Source organism: Rhinoraja longicauda, chromosome 3 (genome assembly GCF_053455715.1).
Source record: "Rhinoraja longicauda isolate Sanriku21f chromosome 3, sRhiLon1.1, whole genome shotgun sequence".
In the NCBI taxonomy this organism is placed as follows: domain Eukaryota; kingdom Metazoa; phylum Chordata; class Chondrichthyes; order Rajiformes; family Arhynchobatidae; genus Rhinoraja; species Rhinoraja longicauda.
In genome coordinates this window covers 90,654,502-90,676,395 of record NC_135955.1, presented here as the reverse complement: position 1 = coordinate 90,676,395, position 21,894 = coordinate 90,654,502, and the positions used below count along the sequence as shown (strand labels likewise).

At 46.0% G+C, this 21,894-nt stretch overlaps 2 protein-coding genes across 3 annotated transcripts in view; one reads left to right on the top strand and one right to left on the bottom strand.

The window, feature by feature from the left end:
- Nucleotides 1-3,153: 3,153 nt before the first annotated feature.
- LOC144592179 (uncharacterized) lies at nt 3,154-17,200 on the bottom strand. The gene is made up of 2 exons (XM_078396645.1): nt 16,394-17,200; nt 3,154-8,211 (listed from the first exon to the last, which is right to left on the bottom strand). The coding sequence occupies exons 1-2, from the start codon at nt 16,431-16,433 to the stop codon at nt 7,688-7,690; spliced, it is 564 nt and encodes a 187-aa protein (XP_078252771.1). The 5' UTR covers nt 16,434-17,200; the 3' UTR covers nt 3,154-7,687.
- Nucleotides 16,410-21,894, top strand: part of LOC144592180 (gonadotropin-releasing hormone receptor-like) — a 17,068-nt gene continuing 11,583 nt past the window's right edge. For both annotated transcript variants that reach the window (XR_013547100.1, XM_078396646.1), the window contains exon 1: nt 16,410-17,011. Coding sequence is in view for 1 of the 2 variants with exons in the window: in XM_078396646.1 (XP_078252772.1) it covers nt 16,490-17,011 (522 nt within the window). In the remaining variant the exon portion in view is untranslated. The remainder of the gene's footprint in view (nt 17,012-21,894) is intronic.

Sequence of the window (21,894 nt, the reverse complement as noted above, 5' to 3'; positions counted from 1 at the left end):
CCCTGTACACCTGTACACCTTACACCCTGTACACCCTGTACACCTGTACACCTTACACCCTGTACATCCTGTACACCTTACCCTATCTATTCCCCTCGTGGTTCTGTACACCTTGTACACCTTACACCCTGTACACCCTGTACACCCTGTACACCTGTACACCTTACACCCTGTACACCTTGTACACCTTACACCCTGTACACCTGTACACCTGTACACCCTGTACACCTTACCCTATCTATTCCCCTCGTGGTTCTGTACACCTTGTACACCTTACACCCTGTACACCCTGTACACCTGTACACCCTGTACACCTTACCCTATCTATTCCCCTCGTGGTTCTGTACACCTTGTCCTCCTGCTTTTCAATGAATAAAGTCAGCCATGATCACCTTGAATGGCGGTGCTGGCTCAAAGGGCCGAATGGCCTCCTCCTGCACCTATTGTCTATTGTCCGAGGCTGCTCAACCTCTCCCCATTGCTTGGCCCTCATGCCCTGGAAACATCCTCGTAAATCGTCTCGGTACTTTCCAGGTTAACAACATATTTCCCCCTACAGGTTGACCAAAACTGAACACAATACTCTTACCAATGTCTTGTACAACTGCAGCAGAACACCAAAAATCCTGTACTCAATGCTCTGACTGATAAAGGCCAATGTGTCAAAGCCTTGGCCACCCCACTAGTGACGCCACTTACAAGGAACTTTCATTTACAGTGTCCTCGGTTTAATATCTTAACCGACAAACAGTATTTGGTGTACAACTGGTAACATTTGCAAGACCGAGACATTTACAGGAAATGTCCAGGACAATAAATAGCTCGGGACTTCCTTTGTGGTGGTACATTTCGGCACACACAATAAGATTATAGAGAGACTAAAGTTTTTTTTAAAATTTGGTAACTAAATTAAGCAGTCTGTAAACATCTTATGTATTGGAAAGAACTGCAGACTCTGGTTTAAATCAAAGATAGACACAAAATGCTGGAGTAACTCAGCGGGTCAGGCAGCATCTGTGGAGAACATGGATAGGTGACGTTTCACAGAGTGCTGGAATAACTCAGCGAGTCAGACAGCATCTGTGGAGAACATGGATAGGTGACGTTTCACAGAGTGCTGGAGTAACTCAGCGGGTCAGACAGCATCTGTGGAGAACATGCAGAGGTGATGTTTCCGATAGGGACCCTTCTACAGACTGATTGTGGTGGGGGGCGAGAGAAATTCAGAAGAGAGGCGGGGTTGAGATTAAGTCAGGCAAGTGATAGACGGATACAGGTGAGGAGACAAAGGCCTGAGATGAAAAGATTAAAGGTGTGGGATAAAAATAGAAGAAGCGTGCTATTCAAAGCCAGAGGAAGGAATAATGGTGGAAGGAGATGGAGAGCGGGAAAAGGGGACAAAGGGTTGTGCATCCATGGAGGACACATGGAAGGCAGTGGATAAAAAGGGCAAGGGGATTGTTTGCAGGTTAGTCACCTTAAATTGAAAATCCAGTGTCCGTACCACTGGGTTGTAAGCTACCCAAGCGGAATATGAGGTGCTTTTCTGCCCGTTTGCTTGTGGCCACACTGTGACAGTGGAGGAGGCCCAGGACAGAAAGGTCAGGAATGGGAAGGAGAGTTCATGTAAATGGCAACCGGGAGATCCAGCAGGCCTTGGCAGTTAGCAAATCTGCAGGTGACACAAAGCTGGGTGGCAGTGTGAACATTGAGGAGGACAATAGGTGCAGGAGGAGGCCATTCGGCCCTTCGAGCCAGCACCGCCATTCAATGTGATCATGGCTGATCATTCTCAATCTGTACCCCGTTCCTGCCTTCTCCCCATACCCCCTGACTCCGCTATTCTTAAGAGCTCTATCTAGCTCTCTCTTGAATGCATTCAGAGAATTAGCCCCCACTGCCTTCTGAGGCAAAGAATTCCACAGATTCACAACTCTCTGACTGAAAAAGGTTTTCCTCATCTCAGTTCTAAATGGCCTACCCCTTATTCTTAAACTGTGGCCCCTTGTTCTGGACTCCCCCAACATTGGGAACATGTTTCCTGCCTCTAACGTGTCCAACCCCTTAATAATCTTATACGTTTCGATAAGATCTCCTCTCATCCTTCTAAATTCCAGTGTATACAAGCCTAGTCGCTCCAGTCTTTCAACAAGGAGACATAACTGAGTGGGCGGATGCGTGGCAGATGCAGTATAATGTGGACAAATGTGAGGTTATCCACTTATTTGGCAAGAACAGGAAGGCAAATTATTATCTGAATGGTGTCAGATTAAGAAAAGAGGTGGTGCAACGAGACCTGGGTGTGCTTGTACATCAGTCACTGAAAGTAAGCGTGCAGGTACAGCAGGTAGTGAAGAAAGCAAATGGCATGTTGGCCTTCATTGCAAGAGGATTTGAGTTTAGGAGCAAAGAGGTCCTTCTGCAGTTGTACAGGGCCCTAGTGAGTCCACGCCTGGAGTATTGTGTGCAGTTTTGGTCTCCAAATTTGAGGAAGGACATTCTTGCTATTGAGGGAGTGCAGCATAGGTTCACTAGGTTAATTCTCGGAATGGCGGGACTGTCATATGTTGAAAGACTGGAGCGACTGGGCTTGTACACACTGGAATTTAGAAGGATGAGAGGGGATCTTATTGAAACATAGAAGATTATTAAGGGATTGGACAAGCTAGAGGCTGGAAACATGTTCCCAATGTTGGGGGAGTCCAGAACCAGGGGCCACATTTTAAGAATAAGGGGTAGGCCATTTAGAACGGAGATAAGGAAAAACGGTTTCACTCAGAGAGTTATAAATCTGTGGCATTCCCAGCCTCAGAAGGCAGTGGAGGCCGATTCTCTGGATGCTTTCAAGAGAGAGTTAGATAGAGCTCTTAATGATAGCGGAGTCAGGGGGTATGGGGAGAGGGCACGAAAGGGGTACTGATTGTGATTGGTCAGCCATGATTACATTGAATAGCGGTGCTGGCTCGAAGGGCCGAATGACCACCTCCTGCACCTACTGTCTATTGTCTATTATCATCGATGACTTTAATCTACATATAGATCAGGCCAATCAAATTGGTAGCATAATTATCAATATCATAATCATAATCATAATCATACTTTATTAGCCAAGCGTGTTTTGCAACATACGAGGAATTTCATTTGCCATACAGTCATACCAATAAAAAGCAACAAAACACACAAAATACATTTTAACAATAACGAAAAAGACGAAAAGACAGGCTGCTGATTGGTGTGGCTGCTGTCACTGAAGGCGGCTCTGAGGAGGGGGATTCCCTGGAATATATACGGGATGGTTTTTAAACCAATATGTAGAAGAACCAACTGGAGGGCAGGCCATCCTAGACTAGGTATTGTGTAATGAGGAAGGATTGGTTAGTGATCTTTTTGTGCAAAGCCTCTTCGGCAACAGTGACCATAATATGGTGGTATTCTGCATCAGGATAGAAAATGACACAGTTAATTCAGACTGTGGATCATGGTTAATTCAGAGACTAGGGTCCTGAACGTAAAGAAAGGTAACTTTGATGGTATGAGACGAGAATTGGCTCGGATAGACTGGCAAATTATACTTAAAGGGTTGACGGTGGAGATGCAATGGCAAAGATTTAAAGACCGCATGGATGAACCCCAGATATTGTTCATCCTTGTCTGGCGAAAAAATAAAACGGGAAAGGTGGCTCAACCGTGGCTGACGAGGGAAGTCAAGGATAGAGTTAAATCCAAGGAAAAGGCATAAATTGGCCAGAGGGAGCAGCAAACCGGAGGACTGGAGGGAATTTAGAATTCAACAGAGGAGGACAAAGGGGTTAATTAAGAGGGGGTAAAGAGCAAGAAAGAAAGCTTGCGGGGAATATAAAAACTGACTCCAAAAGCTTCTTTAGATATGTAAAAAAGAAATGATTAGTGAAGCTAAATATAGGTCCCTTACAATTAGAGACAGGTGAATTTATAATGGGAAACAAGGAAATGGCAGAACAGTTAAACAAGTACTTTGGTTCTGTCTTCACCAAGGAAGACACAAACAATCTCCCCGAAATACTAGGAGACTGAGGATCTAGTGGGTGGGAGGAACTGAAGGGAATCCATATTAGTCAGGAAATGGTGTTCGGTAAACTGTTGGGACTAAAGGCAGAGGGGCGTGGCTGTGTTCTGCAGCTGCGGCTCACCGGCAGTCTCTCTGTCTTTTTTTTGTTTTTTTGTCTATTGTCATCGTTTAATGTACGTTTTGTTTTATTTTTAACTCTGTGTATGTGGGGGGGTGGTGGGGGGGTTGGGGGAAACCTTTTTTCAAATCTCCTCCTCAACGGAGATGCGACCTTTACCGTGTCGTATCTCCGTTCGCGCTACGGCCTAACATCATGGAGTCGGCGGCCTCCAGCTGGGATCGACCTTGAAGACTCCGGTCGCAGGGCCTGGACTTACCATCTCGGAGGCTTCGGCCGTGGGCCCTGCAGACCGCAACATCGGGAGTTCGCAGGTCCCTGGCTGGCGACCGGCTTTCGGGAGCTCCAGCCGTAGCAACTTCGACCGCCCCGAAGTGCGAGGTATGATCGACCCGCCCGCAGGCCCTTCATCGCCCTGCGTGGCTCGGCCGCAGCACTTTCCATCGCCCGGTGGGGGCTCAGGACTTTCATCGGCCTGCTCGGCTCGGCCCTGGGACTTTCCATCGCCCAGTGGGGGCTCAGGACTTTCATCGGCCTGCTCGACTCGGCCCTGGGACTTTCCATCGCCCGGTGGGGGCTTCAAAAAGTTGGGAGCCTCGATCACCTCGTGGCACCACGGGAGAAGAATGAGGAGGAGATAAGACTTTGCCTTCCATCACAGTGAGGGTATGCCTAGAGCAATCACTGTGATGGCAGTTTGTGTAAAAATTGTATCTGTGTGTCCTGTGCTTTTTGATGTCTACTGCCGGACCCTGACGTGAGAGGACGCTGGCGTTGTTTATTCGCCGCTTTTCCGTTAGGATAGTTTGTCTGTTTGTTTTTATGTTGATTGTTTTTGTAAAGCGCTTTGAGCTTCTGGAAAGGCGCTATATAAAATAAATGAATTATTATTATTATTATTATTATTATAAATCCCCAGGGCCTGATGGTCTGCATCCCAGAGTACTCGAGGAGGTGGCCCAAGAAATCGTGGATGCATTGGTGATCATTTTCCAATGTTCCCTCGACTGGATCAGTTCCTGTGGACTGGAGGGTAGACAATGTAACTCCACTTTTAAAGAAAGGAGGGAGAGAGAAAACGGGGAATTATAGACCAGTTAGCCTTACATCGGTAGTGGGGAAGATGCTTGAGTCGATTATTAAAGATGTCATAGCAGCGCATTTGGAAAGCAGAGCAAAGTCAGCATGGATTTATGAAGGGGAAATCATGCTTGACTAATCTTCTGGAATTTTTTGAGGATGTAACAAGTAGAATGGATAAGGGAGAGCCAGTGGATATGGTGGATCTGGACTTTCAAAAAGCCTTTGACAAGGTCTCACACAAGAGATTAGTGTGCAAAATTAGAGCACATGGTATTGGGGGTAGTGTATTGGCATGGATAGAGAACTGGTTGGCAGACAGGAAGCAGAGTAGGAATTAACGGGTCCTTTTCAGAATGGCAGGCAGTGACTAGTGGGGTGCCGCAAGGCTCGGTGCTGGGACCGCAGCTATTTACAATATATATTAACAATTTAGACGAGGGAATTAAATGTGACATCTCTACGTTTGCAGATGACACAAAGCTGGGTGGCAGTGTGAGCTGCGATGAGGATGCTATGAAGCTGCAGAGTGACTTGGACAGGTTGGGTGAGTGGGCGGATGCGTGGCAGATGCAGTATAATGTGGACAAATGTGAGGTTATCCACTTATTTGGCAAGAACAGGAAGGCAAATTATTATCTGAATGGTGTCAGATTAAGAAAAGAGGTGGTGCAACGAAACCTGGGTGTGCTTGTACATCAGTCACTGAAAGTAAGCGTGCAGGTACAGCAGGTAGTGAAGAAAGCAAATGGCATGTTGGCCTTCATTGCAAGAGGATTTGAGTTTAGGAGCAAGGAGGTCCTACTGCAGTTGTAAAGGGCCCTGGTGAGACCGCTCCCGGAGTATTGTGTGCAGTTTTGGTCTCCAAATTTGAGGAAGGATATTATTGCTTTTGAGGAAGTGCAGCGTAGGTTTACCAGGTTAAAACCTGGGATGGCGGTACTGACATATGATGAAAGACTGGTTCAACTGGGCTTGTATTCACTAGAATTTAGGATGAAAGGGAATTTTATAGAAACATGTGAAATTCTTAAAGGATTGGACAGGTTAGATGCAGGAAAAATGTTCCCAATGTTGAGGGAGTCCAGAACCAGGGGTCACAGTTTAAGAATAAGGGGTCGGCTATTTAGGACTGAGACGTGGAAAAACGTTTTCACCCAGAGAGTTGTGAATGTGTGGAGCTCTCTGCCACGGAAGGCAGTGGAGGCCAATTCTCTGAATGTTTTGAAGAGAGAGTTAGATTTGGCTCTTACAGCTAACGGAACCAAGGGATATGGGGAAAAAACCAGGAACGGGCAACTGCTTTTAGACGATCAGCCGTAATCATATTGAATGGCGGTGCTGGCTTGAAGGGCTGAATGGCCTACTCCTACACCTATTTTTCTATGTTTCTATGTTTGGCGGACCGAGCGTGTGTTGGTGACACGGTTGCATAGCTACGCTGCGTCTTGCTGGTGTAAAGGCAGTGCATGTTTTGAATAGAGACTTGCAAACAGCGAGGAAGGACACGCCTGTCCCCGTGATTTGTCCACAGAGGAGGCACTGCCTGGAGCAGAGCTTTCCATCCCCACCTGTACATTATGTTCCAAACAATCATTATGTTACATCAACCTAATTTATAAATTGCTTTTTGGCACTGGGTTAGATAGCAAGTGGATTAACGTTTTGACCTTCAAAAAATCGTTCAGCAATTTAGTTGACTTGTTTTGTGGTTTGTGAATGATACCATTGAAAGTGAGGCATGATTGGTTTAATGCTATGTTGCATGACCTGCAAGGTGGGGGTTTCATTTCTGTGCACATCATCAGCTGCAGTCTAACTCCTCATTGACGTGTCTTAGATATGTTCTTTACCTGGAGCCGTTCACACCCTACATTTACTTTAAAGTGTGACCTCTTGTGAGTTTTACCTGTTTACTCTGGAGGGCAAGTTTCTTTTACAGAGGGTGGTTGGTGTATGGAACGAGCTGAAAGAGGAGATAGTTAAGGCAGGTACGATAACAACATTTAAAAGATATTTGGACAGGCACATGGACAGGACTAGTTTCGAGGGATATGGCCAAACGCGGGCAGGTGGGACTAGTGTAGATGGGGCACCTTGGTCAGTGTGGGCAAGTTGGCCTTTTATTATAAGGTACAAAAGGAGATCCTTGAGGCATTTTTTATGTGTATTAGGAGCAAGATGGAAGTTTGGGAAAAGGATAAGAACAAAAGTGAGTTAATTCAGACCGTGGACCACGGTTAATTCACAGACTAGGGTCCTGAACTTAAAGAAAGGAGACTTTGAAGATAAGAGACGGGAAATGGCTAGGATAGACTGGCAAATTATACTTAAAGAGTTGACGTTGGAAATGCAATGGCAAAGATTTAAAGACCGAATGGATGAACTTCAGAAATTGTTCATCCCTGTCTGGCTTCTTCTTGTGTTTGAGGCAGCAGGAGTTATGTAATGCCCTCCAGGCGCTGTAGCCAGTGCAATGTGCTGTTGTCGAGGGCTGTGAGGTCTACCCCTCCACCAGGGGGACGGAGGACGGTGCAGTCGAGAATGCCGTGCTGCGCTGTTTGCTGGTCTGCTCCACACACGCAGGCTGCTGATGGACACAATCCCCAACGATGCACGTTGGCGTTGATCCGGCCGACCCCTGTGTGGAGCCGGTTCAGGGTGACCCACTCTTTGCGGGGCGTGTCCGAGCCGGGTGAGGCTGTGGTGTTCGGTCCGACAGTGAATTGAGGAGGTGGCGATGTCTGTTCCCAGCTGGTTCTCCATGCTCCTAGTATGTTGAAACCGGAATCACAGAGGGTCGCTGCATGACGGGAGAAAGGGTGACGAGATGACAGGTGTTGAGGTCCCAGTTGCTGTGAATCCTGGGCGAGGTGGTGCAAAGGATGTTTGGCATCCGATGGGGCCTTGCACACCAGCCTATGAGTGAAGAACTCTCTGCGAAGCTTGGCGGGTGCGAGTCTGTCTGGCGAAAAAATAAAACGAGGAAGGCGGTTCAATCGTGGCTGACGAGGGATATCAAGGGTTGAGTTAAACCCAAGGAAGGGGCGTATAAATTGGCCAGAGGAAGCAGCAAACCGGAGGACTGGGGGAAATTTAGAACTCAACAGAGGAGGTCAAAGGGGTTATTTTAGAGAGGGGCAAATAGAACATGAAAAAAAGCTTGCAGGGAATATAAGAACTGACTGTAAAAGCTTCTTTAGATATGTAAAAAGGAAAAGATTAGTGAAGACAAATGTAGGTCCCTTACAATCAGAGACAGGTGAATTTATAATGGGAAACAAGGAAATGGCAGAACAGATAAATGAGTACTTTGGTTCTGTCTTCACCAAGGAAGACACAAACAATCTCCCAGAAATACTAGGGGACTGAGGATCTAGTGGGTGGGAGGAACTGAAGGGAATCCATATTAGTCAGGAAATGGTGTTCGGTAAACTGTTGGGACTGAAGGCAGATAAATCCCCAGGGCCCGATGGTCTGCATCCTAGAGTACTCAAGGAGGTGGCTGCATTAGTGATCATTTTCCAATGTTCTCTCGACTCTGGATCAGTTCCTGTGAACTGGAGAGTAGACAATGTAACCCCACTTTTTAAGAAAGGAGGGAGAGAGAAAACGGGTAATTATAGACCAGTTAGCCTTACATCGGTAGTGGGGAAGATGCTTGAGCTGATTATTAAAGATTGTTAAAGATTGTTAAAGATGTTATAGAAGCCCATTTGGAAACCAGTGACAGGATCAGTCAAAGTCAGCATGGATTTATGAAGAGGAAATCATGCTTGACTAATCTTCTGAAATTTTTTGAGGATGTAACATGTAAAATGGATAAGGAGGAGCCAGTGGATGTGGTGTACCTGGACTTTCAAAAACCCTTTGACAAGGTCCCACACAAGAGATGAGTGCAAAATTAGAGCACATGGTGGTATTGGGGGTAGGGTATTGGCATGGATAGAGAACTGGTTGGCAGACAGGAAGCAAAGAGTAGGAATTAACGGGTCCTTTTCAGAATGGCAGGCAGTGACTATTGGGGTGCCCCAAAGGTCGGTGCTGGGACCCCAGTTATTTACAAATGATTTAGACGAGGGAATTAAATTTGACATCTCCAAGTTTGCGGATAACACAAAGCTGGGTGGCAGTGTGAGCTGTGTTGAGGATTCTATGAGGCTGCAGGTAGGTTGGACAGGTTGGGCAGACTTGGACAGGTTGGGTAAGTGGGCAAATGCATGGCAGATGCAGTATAATGCAGTATAATGTGTACAGGGCCCTGGTGAGACCACACCTGAAGTATTGTGTGCAGTTTTGGTCTCCTAATTTGAGGAAGGACATTATTGCTTTTGAGGAAGTGCAGCGTAGGTTCACCAGGTTAAAACCCGGGATGTGGGACTGACATATGATGAAAGACTGGTTTAACTGAGCTTGTATTCACTGGAATTTAGGATGAGAGGAGATTTTATAGAAACATGTAAAATTCTAAAAGGATTGGACAGGCGAGATGCAGGGAAAATGTTCCCAATGTTGGGGGAATTCAAAACCAGGTATCACAGTTTAAGAATAAGGGGTAGGCTATTTAGGACTGAGATGTGGAAAAAGATTTTCACCTAGAGAGTTATGAATCTGCAGAATTCTCTGTCACAGAAGGCAGTGGAAGCCAATTCACTGGATGTTTTGAAGAGAGAGTTAGATTTGGCTCTTACAGCTAACGGAACCAAGGGATATGGGGAAATAAAACAGGAACGGGCAACTGTTTTTAGATGATCAGCCGTGACAATATTGAATGGCGGTGCTAGCTCGAAGGGCTGAATGGCCTCCTCCTACACCTATTTCTCTATGTTTGTTTGGCGGACCGAGCTTGTGTTGGTGACACGGTTGCATAGCTACGCTGCGTCTCACTGGTGTAAAGGCAGTGCATGTTTTGAACAGAGACTTGCAAACAGCGAGGAAGGACACACCTGTCCCCGTGATTTGTCCACAGAGGAGGCACTGTCTGGAGCAGAGCTTTCCATCTCCACCTGTACATTATGTTCCAAACAATCATTATGTTACATGAACCTAATTTATAAATTGCTTTTTGGCACTGGGTTAGATAGCAAGAGGATTAACGTTTTGACCTTCAAAAAATCGTTCAGCAATTTAGTTGACTTGTTTTGTGGTTTGTGAATAAGAAAGCTAATGGCATGTTGGCCTTCATAACGAGAGGATTTCAGTATAGGAGTAAAGAGGTTCTGCAGTTGTATAGGGCCCTGGTGAGACCACATCTGGAATATTGTGCACAGAATTGGTCTTCTAATTTAAGGAAGGACATCCTTGTAATTGAGGCAGTGCAGCGTAGCTTCACGAGATTGATCCCTGGGATGGCGGGACTGACATATGAGGAAAGATTAGAAAGACTAGGCTTATATTCACTGGAGTTTAGAAGGATGAGAGGGGATCTTATAGAAACATATAAAATTATAAAAGGACTGGAGAAGCTAGATGCAGGAAAAATGTTCCCAATGTTGGGCGAGTCCAGAACCAGGGGTCACATTCTTAGAATAAAGAGGAGGCCATTTAAAACTGAGGTGAGAAGGAACTTTTTCACCCAGAGAGTTGTGAATTTGTGGAATTCTCTGCCACAGAGGGCAGTGGAGGCTAAATCACTGGATGGATTTAAGAGAGTTAGATAGAGCTCTAGGGGCTAGTGGAATCAAGGGATATGGGGAGAAGGCAGGCATGGGTTACTGATTGTGGACAATCAGCCATGATCACAATGAATGGCGGTGCTGGCTCAAAGGGCCGAATGGCCTCCTGCACCTATTTTCTATGTTTCTATGAATGATACCATTGAAAGTGAGGCATGATTGGTTTAATGCTACGTTGCATGACCTGCAAGGTGGGGGTTTCATTTCTGTGCACATCATCAGCTGCAGTCTAACTCCTCATTGACGTGTCTTAGATATGTTCTTTTCCTGGAGCCATTCACTCGTTCTCACACCACATTTACTTTAAAGTGTGACCTCTTGTGAGTTTTACCTGTTTACTCTGGAGGGCAAGTTTCTTTTACAGAGGGTGGTTGGTGTATGGAACGAGCTGCAGGAGGAGATAGTTAAGGCAGGTACGATAACAACATTTAAAAGATATTTGGACAGGCACATGGACAGGACTGGTTTCGAGAGATATGGGCCAAACGTGGGCAGGTGGGACTAGTGTAGATGGAGCACCTTGGTCAGAGTGGGCAAGTTGGGCCTTTTATTACCAGGTACAAAGGGAGATCCTTGAGGCATTTTTAATGTGTATTAAAAGTTTAAGAAAAAAACAAGAACAAAAGAGGGAATGTGTGCCAGGAATTCTGCTGTGACCTTTGTGTCCTGTCCAGCTACAGGCAAGGTCACAGCAGATTGGTGACCTTTGTGTCCTGTCCAGCTACAGGCAAGGTCACAGAAGATTGGTGACCTTTGTGTCCTGTCCAGCTACAGGCAAGGTCACAGCAGATTGGTGACCTTTGTGTCCTGTCCAGCTACAGGCAAGGTCACAGCAGATTGGAGAATACTGAATATTATTCCTTTGTTTCCAAGGGGAATCATTTCCATTAAATAACATTAAATGATGATTACCATTTACTCTGTTGTCCACTGCCTACCAACCGCGACCTGTGTGGTACAATGTCTAATGTGTAGTTAGAGTTGGTTAACAGTCTTTAACTATAGTTTTGTTCTGTTGTAGGTAGAAATTCAAGATCAAAACAGCACCTCAACTTCCCCTGATCTTCAAAAGATAAGACAGGCATCACCACCACTTTGATGGGAATGTAGCTGCAGGAAGCACATTAAATACTTTTATACTCAATGCATGCCAGCTTCCAATGTGTTTATGTCAACTGCAAAGTGAATTTATTTATTTGTCAAAGTGCAAGTGAATATGGCTTAGAAATATAATTTAGGTAATTTAAAGATACAACGAATTGCAGGCACTGGTTTGCAACAGAAGACATAAAATGCTGGAGTAACTCAGCGGGTCAGGTAGCATCTGTGGAGAACAAGAATAGGTGACGTTTCACAGAGTGCTGGAGTAACTCAGTGGGTCAGGCAGCATCTGTGGAGAACATGGATAGGTGACGTTTCACAGAGTGCTGGAGTAACTCAGCGGGTCAGGCAGCATCTGTGGGGAACATGGATAGGTAACCTTTTGGGTCATGACCCTTCTTCTACCTCAATTTAGGATGCCAATAGTTGGGATGTTTTAATCCACCAAGATGCAGCACAAAAACGCCACAGGAGATCTTTCTTCCCTGCGGCTATCAAACTGTACAACTCCTCCCCCCTTCTGTCAGGGGGGAGACTGAAACTGAGGATGTTGCCAGGACTAGAGGGTGTGAGCTATAGGGAGAGATTGAGTAGGCTGGGACTCTATTCTTTGGAGCGCAGGAGGATGTGGAGTGATCTTGCAGAGGTGTCTAAAATCATGAGAAAAATAGATCGGCTAGATTCACAGGGTCTCTTGCCCAGAGTAGATGAACTGAGGACCAGAGGACATAGGTTTGAGTTAATACCAGAGAGAATATATTTAATAGGAATCTGAGGGTTAACTTTTTCACACAAAGGGTGGTGTATGTATGGACTGAGCCGCCAGAGGAGGTAGTTGATGCAGGTACTATCCCAATGTTTAAGAAACAGACAGGTACATGGATAGGTACAGGTTTGGAGGAGATATGGGCCAAATACGGACTAGTGCAGCTGGGACATGTTGGTCGGTGTGGACAAGTTGGGATGAAGACCCCTTCACTTTTCCCACATTTTGCTACGTAACAGCCTTATTTTAAAATTGATTAAATTCTTTTTTTATCATTAATCTACACACAATACCCCATAATAAAAAAGTTAAAAAAAGGTTTTTAGAAATTTTTGCAAAGTAAGTAAAAATAAATAACTGAAATATCACATTTATATAAGTATTCAGTACTTTACTGAGTACTTTACTCAGTACTTTGTTGAGGCACCTTTGGCAGCGATTACAGCCTCAAGTCTTCTTGGGTATGACGCTACAAGCTTGGCACACCTGTATTTGGGTAATTTCTCCCATTCTTCTCTGCAGATCCTCTCAAGCTCTGTCAGGTTGGATGGGGAGCATCGATGCACAGCTATTTTCAGATCCCTCCAGAGATGTTCGATCGGGTTCAAGTCCGGGCTCTGGCTGGGCCACTCAAGGACATTCACAGACTTGTCACGAAGCCACTCCTGCGTTGTCTTGGCTGTGTGCTTAGGATGTTGTCCTGTTGGAAGGTGAACCTCTGCCCCAGTCTGAGGTCCAGAATGCTCTGGAGCAGGTTTTCATCAAGGATCTGTCTGTACTTTGCTCCGTTCATCTTGCCCTCAATCCTGTCTAGTCTCCCAGTTCCTGCCGCTGAAAAACATCCCCACAGCATGATGCTGCCACCACCATGCTTCACCGTAGGTATGGTATTGGCCAGGCGATGAGCGGTGCCGCTTGGCATTCAGGCCAAAGAGTTCAATCTTCGTTTCATTAGACCAGAATCTTGTTTCTCATGGTCTGAGAGTCCTTTAGGTGCCTTTTGACAAACTCCAAGCGGGCTGTCATATGCCTTTTACTGAGGAGTGGCTTCTATATGGCCTCTCTTCCATAAAGGCCTGATTGGTGGAGTGCTGCAGATATAATTGTCCTTCTGGAAGGTTCTCCCATCTTCACAGAGGAACTCTGGAGCTCTGTCAGAGTGACCATCGGGTTCTTGGTCACCTCCTTGACCAAGGCCCTTCTCCCCCGATTGCTCAGTGTGGCCGGGCGGCCAGCTCTATGAAGAGTCCTGGTGGTTCCAAAGTTCTTCCATTTAAGAATGACGGAGGCCACTGTGCTCTTCGGGACCTGCAATGCTGCAGAAATTGTTTTATACCCTTCCCCAGATCTGTGTCTCGACACAATCCTGTCTCGGAGGTCTACGGACAATTCCTTCATCTTCATCTTCGTGGCTTGGTTTTTGCTTTGACATGCACTGTCAACTGTGGGACCTTATATAGACAGGTGCGTGCCTTTCCAAATCATGTCTAATCAATTTAATTTACCACTGGTGGACTCCAATCAAGTTGTAGAAACATCTCAAGGATAATCAATGGAAACAGGATGAACCTAAGCTCGATTTTGAGTGTCATCGTAAAGGGTCTGAATACTTATGTAAATGTGATATTTCAGTTATTTCTTTTTAATTACTTTGAAAAAATTTCTAAACACCTGTTTTCGCTTTTTTATTATGGGGTAATGTGTATAGATTGATGATTAAAAAAAATGTTTTAATCCATTTTAAAATAAGGCTGTAACGTAACAAAATGTGGAAAAAGTGAAGGGGTCTGATTATTTTGTGAATGCACTGTATGGCCCGAAGCAGCAACACAAACAGATATGTAAACATAGCACTCCGTGACCCCATAACATACAACAACAATGTTCACATGTAAACATAACACTCTGTGACCCCACAACATACAACAATGTTCACATGTAAACATAGCACTCCGTGATGCCATAACATACAACAAGTTCAGTATGAATAAATAAAAACAAACAATAATATGAAATTATTAGGAATATGATTAAAAACAATGACATTTATCAAGAAGGTTGTTACTTATAAAGGACCAGTATTTAAGATAATGGAATGAAATAAAACCTAGATTAAATTTAAAATACGAGCAAGTGAGTGTGTGAGTGTGTGTGTTACAGAGTGTGTGTGTGTGAGTTACAGTGTGTGTGTGTTACAGAGTGTGTGTGTTACACAGAGTGTGTGATGTAGACGCATAGGAGTGTGTATGTGTGAGTGTTACAGTGTATGTGTGTGTGACAATGTGGGTGTGTGTGAGTGTGTGTGAGTGTTACAGAGTGTATGTGTGTGTGACAGAGTGTGTGTGTGATGTAGACAGAGTGTGTGTGTGATATAGACGCATAGAAGGAGTGTGTGTGTGACAGAGGGAGTGTGTGTGAGTGTGTGCGACTGTTACAGAGTGTATGTGTGTGTGACAGTGTGTGTGTGTGACAGTGTGTGTGTGTTACAGTGTGTGTGTGTGTGTGTGTGACAGAGTGTGTGTGTGTGTGTGACAGAGTGTGTATGTGTGTGTGTGTGACAGAGTGTGTGTGTGTGTGTGTGTGACAGAGTGTGTGTGTGTGTGACAGAGTGTGTGTGTGTGTGTGTGTGTGTGTGTGTGTGTGTGTGTGTGTGACAGAGTGTGTGTGTGTGTGTGTGTGACAGAGTGTGTGTGTGACAGTGTGTGTGAGTGTGTGTGTGTGTATGTGTGTGTGTGACAGAGTGTGTATGTGTGTGTGTGTGTGACAGAGTGTGTGTGTGTGTATGTGTGTGTGTGTGTGTGACAGAGTGTGTATGTGTGTGACAGAGTGTGTGTGTGTGTGACAGTGTGTGTATGTGTGTGACAGAGTGTGTGTGTGTGTGACAGTGTGTGTGTGTGTGTGTGTGACAGTGTGTGTGTGTGTGTGTGTGACAGTGTGTGTGTGTGTGTGTGTGTGACAGAGTGTGTATGTGTGTGACAGAGTGTGTGTGTGTGTGACAGTGTGTGTGTGTGTGTGTGTGACAGTGTGTGTGTGTGTGTGTGACAGTGTGTGTGTGTGACAGAGTGTGTATGTGTGTGACAGAGTGTGTGTGTGTGTGTGACAGAGTGTGTGTGTGTGTGTGTGTGTGACAGAGTGTGTGTGTGTGTGACAGAGTGTGTGTGTGTGTGTGTGTGTATGTGTGTGTGTGTGACAGAGTGTGTGTGTGTGTGTGTGTGTATGTGTGTGTGTGTGTGTGTGTGTGACAGAGTGTGTGTGTGTGTGTGTGTATGTGTGTGACAGAGTGTGTGTGTGTGTGTGTGTGTGTGTGTGTGTGTGTGTGTGTGTGTGTGTATGTGTGTGTGTGTGACAGTGTGTGTGTGTGTGACAGAGTGTGTATGTGTGTGACAGAGTGTGTGTGTGTGTGTGTGTGTGTGTGTGTGTGTGTGTGTGTGTGTGTGTGTGTGTGTGTGTGTGTGAGTGTGTGTGACAGAGTGTGTGTGTGATGTAGACGCATAGAAGGAGTGTCTGTGTTGGAGGCTGACAGAGGGATTATGGCTCCTCTTCATCACCAGGGTTTCGTAAAGCTTGTGCTGGATCCAGTTTCACATCTCCTCATATATACATACCGGTGTCTGCATGTGATCTTGCCGAGTGCTGCAGACCCATTCAGGCGGTTGTCTCTGCTCCTCCGCGCACTGTCAGGTTAATATGCGTTGAGGAGAATGCCTGTAATATCGCTGCTCAATGACACCTTCGACCAGGTGGAGCAGTCCTTCAACCCCAGTGACAGGCGGTTTGCCTCGGTCTCCAACTGCTCCATGAATCTGCCAACTCTCACCTCCTCGGGAGTTATCCGAGTGTCTGTCACCTTCCTCCTTTTCATCTTCTCAGTCAGCAGCAATGTGGCGTTCCTAGTGATACAGCACAGGAAGAGAGCATCACGCCTCAGGCTGCTGCTCCACAACCTAGCGGCGGCCAACTTGGTGGAGACACTGGTGGTCATGCCGACAGACGGTGCGTGGAACATCACCGTGCAGTGGGTTGGCGGTGAGTTCCTCTGCAAGGCCCAGAACTTCCTCAAGCTCTTCTCCATGTACTGCCCGGCATTCATGGTGGTGCTGATCAGCCTGGACCGATACCTGGTCATCACCAGACCCTTGGCAAGCAGGACGGCAGCGTTGCGCACTGGCAAGTACATCATCGCTGCCACCTGGCTCCTCAGTCTGCTCTTGGCTTTGCCTCAGGTAATGGCTCTATGTAGCATTGTTACAGCTTGTTATTGTTACAGCTCTAAAAGCAGCAAAGTGTAAGTCTGCTTGTAGATACATTTACACTGTACGCTAGCAATCAAAGTGCTAGAGGGTGTGGGCCAGGACAGGTTCTTGCCCCGGGGTGCTGGCGAGGAATCCACTGCAGCCCCTCTCTGTACCCACTGACAGTGAAGGAGTGGCCCCAGCACAGTGTGTGGTTTAGAGAGGAACCCAGTGCTGGCGATGTGTCCTTCTGTCAGAGTGCACAGATGTGGGGAGTGCCATCTGAGGAACCCAGCAGCTACTGCAGAAATAATTCACCAACGGTTCAACAAACGTTTAGGGTTGCTGTTTGGCTCCAATAATGTTGTTGTATGGACTCTCTTACTAGATAGCATGGACTTAAATTTGTTTTCATGCAGAAATGTGTTTGCATGCAGAGGAAACAGTCAGGAATTTTAGACAGGGTAGAATTTGTGAGAGGGTTTCCTGAAACAGTATGTGGATAGTTCAACTTGAGGAGGAAGCAGATGAGGGAAGGAACTGCAGATGCTGGTTGAAACCAAAGATAGACACAAAAGCTGGAGTAACTCAGCAAGTCAGACAGCATCTTTGGAGAAAAGGAATAGGTGACGTTTCGGGTCGAGACCCTTCTTCAGTCTTGACCTGATGCGTCACCCATTCCTTCTCTCCACAGATGCTGACTGACCTGCTGAGACTCCAGCACTCTGTGAAACGTCACCTATCCATGTTCTCCACAGATGCTGCCTGACCCGCTGAGTTACTCCAGCACTTTGTGTCTATCTTCGAGGAGGAAGCAGACTGGGCCTTGTACTGGGAACTGGCCAGGTGACTGGCTCCACAGTGGAAGATCTTGAAGAGCCTGGGGTGGATAAATCCCTAGGGCCTGATGGGATCTATCCCATATTATTGAGCAAGGGAGGAGATTGTGGGGGACTTGACGATAAACTCTGCATCTTCTGTAGCCACAGGTGAGGTCTCAGAGACTGGAGAGTAACCAATGTAGAACTAATCCAGGAAATTATAGACGGGTGAACCTCATGTAATTGGTAGGGAAGATATTGGAGAGGATGTTTTTGGATAGGATTTATTCCCATTTGGAAGAGAATGGGTTAATGTTTGGCCTTTATCCCTCTTAATGTTTCCTATCCGTGTACCTGCCCAAAGGTCTATGAGCAGTGGAGTCGGCAGAGATCTGTGCTGGGACCATTGCTGTTTCGATTATATATAAATCATAAGCATATGTATGTAGAGGGGATGATTATTAAGTTTGCTGGGGTTGCAGATTGTGAGGAAGGCTATCAAAGTAAACAGTGGGAAAGATCAGCTACAGAAATGGGCTGAGAAATGACTGCTGCAGCTTAATCCAAATGTGGTATTGAACATTGGGAGGTCGAATGTAAAGGGGAAGTGTACAGTTAAAGCTTTTCACTGTACCTCGGTAAACTAAACTAAATGGTTGAGGGTCAAGAGGGTCAAGAGTATTTAATTGTCAAATGTATAGAAAATGGAACAGTGAAATTCTTGCAGCGATATAACTGCTTTTGTTGCTCGGGATTTAATATGTGAGTCAGGAAGTCTTGCTGCAGCTCCATGGTTCAGACAAATGCTACAACAACATTTAAAAGACAATGTATATGAAGGATTTAGAGGGATATGGGATATAGTCAGGTGGGACTAGTGTCGATGGGGCAGTTTGGTCGGGATGGGCAAATTGGGCCGAAGGGCCTGTTTCTATGACTATGATTTGAAGGCAAGGCCTGAGCTCCAGGGAGAGGTTGAACAGGGGACAGAGGGGGACAGGTTGGACAGGGGACAGTTTGGACAGAAGACAGGTTGGACAGGGGACAGTTTGGACAGGTGACAGGTTGGACAGGGGACAGGTTGGACAGGGGACAGGTTGGACAAGGTTGGACAGGGGAGAGGTGGGACAGGGGACAGGTTGGACAGGGGACAGGTTGGACAGGGGACAGGTTGGACAGGGGACAGGTGACAGGTTTGACAGGTTGGACAGGGGACAGGTTGGACAGGTTGGATGGGGACAAGGTTGGATGGGGGACAAGGTTGGACAGGGAACAGGTTGGACGGGGGACAAGGTTGGACGGGTTGGACGGGGACAAGGTTGGACGGGTTGGACGGGGACAAGGTTGGACGGGTTGGACGGGGACAAGGTTGGACGGGGGACAAGGTTGGACAGGGAACAGGTTGGACGGGGGACAAGGTTGGACGGGTTGGACGGGGACAAGGTTGGACGGGTTGGACGGGGACAAGGTTGGACGGGTTGGACGGGGACAAGGTTGGACGGGGGACAAGGTTGGACGGGGGACAAGGTTGGACGGGGGACAAGGTTGGATGGGGGACAAGGTTGATTGGGGGACAGGTTGGACAGGGGACAAGGACAAGGTTGGACAGGGGACAGGTTGGACGGGGACAAGGACAAGGTTGGACAGGGGACAAGGACAAGGTTGGACAGGGGACAAGGACAAGGTTGGATGGGAGACAGGTTGGACAGGCGATGACGGTGTTCCTTGAACACGAGGCTGAGGGGTGATCTGATAGAGTTGGATAAGACCATGAAGGGAATAGATTGGATGAATGTACAGTCTTTTACCCAGGGTAGGGGAATCAAAACCAAGAGGACATATGTTTAAAGTGAGAGGGGAATGATTTAATACAAATCTGAGGTGCAACATTTTCACTCAGAGCGTGGTGGGTTTATGGAACAAGCTGCTAGAGGAGGTATGTGCAGGAAGGAACTGCAGATATAACATATAACAACTACAGCATGGAAACAGGCCTGTCCGGCCCTACCAGTCCACGCCGACCATTCTCCCTGACCTAGTCTCATCTACCTGCACTCAGACCATAACCCTCCAATCCCCTCCTATCCATATACCTATCCAATTTACTCTTAAATAATAAAATCGAGCCAGCCTCCACCACTTCCACCGGAAGTCCATTCCATACAGCCACAACCCTCTGAGTAAAGAAATTCCCCCTCATGTTACCCCTAAACCTTTGTCCCTCAATTCTGAAGCTACGTCCCCTTGTTGGAATCTTCCCCACTCTCAAAGGGAAACGCCTACCCACGTCAACTCTGTCCGTCCCTCTCAAAATTTTAAAAACCTCTATCAAGTCCCCCCTCAACCTTCTACGCTCCAAAGAATAAAGACCCAACCTGTTCAACCTCTCTCTGTAGCCTAAGTGCTGAAACCCAGGCAACATTCTAGTAAATCTCCTCTGTACCCTCTCCATTTTGTCGACATCCTTCCTATAATTTGGCGACCAGAACTGCACACCATACTCCAGATTCGGCCTCACCAATGCCCTGTACAATTTCAACATTACATCCCAACTTCTATACTCGATGCTCTGATTTATAAAGGCAAGCATACCAAACGCCTTCTTCACCACCCTATCCACATGAGATTCCACCTTCAGGGAACAATGCACAGTTATTCCCAGATCCCTCTGTTCCACTGCATTCCTCAATTCCCTACCATTTACCCTGTACGTCCTATTTTGATTTGTCCTACCAAAATGCAGCACCTCACACTTATCAGCATTAAACTCCATCTGCCATCTTTCAGCCCACCCTTCCAAAAGGCCCAAGTCTCTCTGTAGACTTTGAAAATCTACCTCACTATCAACTACTCCACCTATCTTAGTATCATCTGCATATTTACTAATCCAATTTGCCACACCATCATCCAGATCATTAATGTAAATGACAAACAACAGTGGACCCAACACAGATCCTTGGGGCACTCCACTAGACACTGGCCTCCAACCTGACATACAATTGTCAACCGTTACCCTCTGGTATCTCCCATTCAGCCATTGTTGAATCCATCTTGCAACCTCACTATTAATACCCAACGATTTAACCTTCTTAATCAACCTTCCATGTGGAACCTTGTCAAATGCCTTACTGAAGTCCATATAGACAACATCCACAGCCTTGCCCTTATCAATTTCCCTGGTAACCTCTTCAAAAAATTCAAGAAGATTAGTCAAACATGAACTTCCAGGCACAAATCCATGTTGACTGTTTCTAATCAGGCCTTGATTATCCAAATAATTATATATATTGTCCCTAAGTATCTTTTCCATTAATTTTCCCACCACAGACGTCAAACTAATAGGTCTATAATTGCTAGGTTTACTTTTAGAACCTTTTTTAAAGAACGGCACAACATGCGCAATGCGCCAATCTTCCGGCACCATCCCTGTTTCTAATGACGTTTGAAATATTTCCGTCATAGCCCCTGCTATTTCTGCACTAACTTCCCTCAATGTCCTAGGGAATATCCTATCAGGACCTGGAGACTTATCCACTTTTATATTCTTCAAAAGTGTCCGTACCTCCTCTTCTTTAATCCTCCTAATTTCCATCACTACTCTACTTGTTTCGCTTACCTCACATAATTCAATATCCTTCTCCTCGGTAAATACCGAAGAAAAGAAATTGTTTAATATCTCCCCCATTTCTTCCGGCTCAGCACATAGCTGTCCACTCTGACTCTCTAATGGACCAATTTTATCCCTCACTATCCTTTTGCTATTGACATATCTGTAGAACCCCTTGGGGTTTACTTTTACATTACTTGCCAAAGCAGCCTCATATCTTTTTTTCGCTTTTCTAATTTCCTTCTTAAGATTCCTTTTACATTCTTTATATTCCTCAAGAACCTCATTTACTCCCTGCCGCTTATATTTATTGTATATCTCCCTCTTTTTCCGAACCAAGTGTCCAATTTCCCTGGAAAACCACGGCTCTTTCAAATTATTATTCTTTCCTTTCCACCGAACAGGGACATAAAGACTCTGTACTCTCAAAATTTCACCTTTAAATA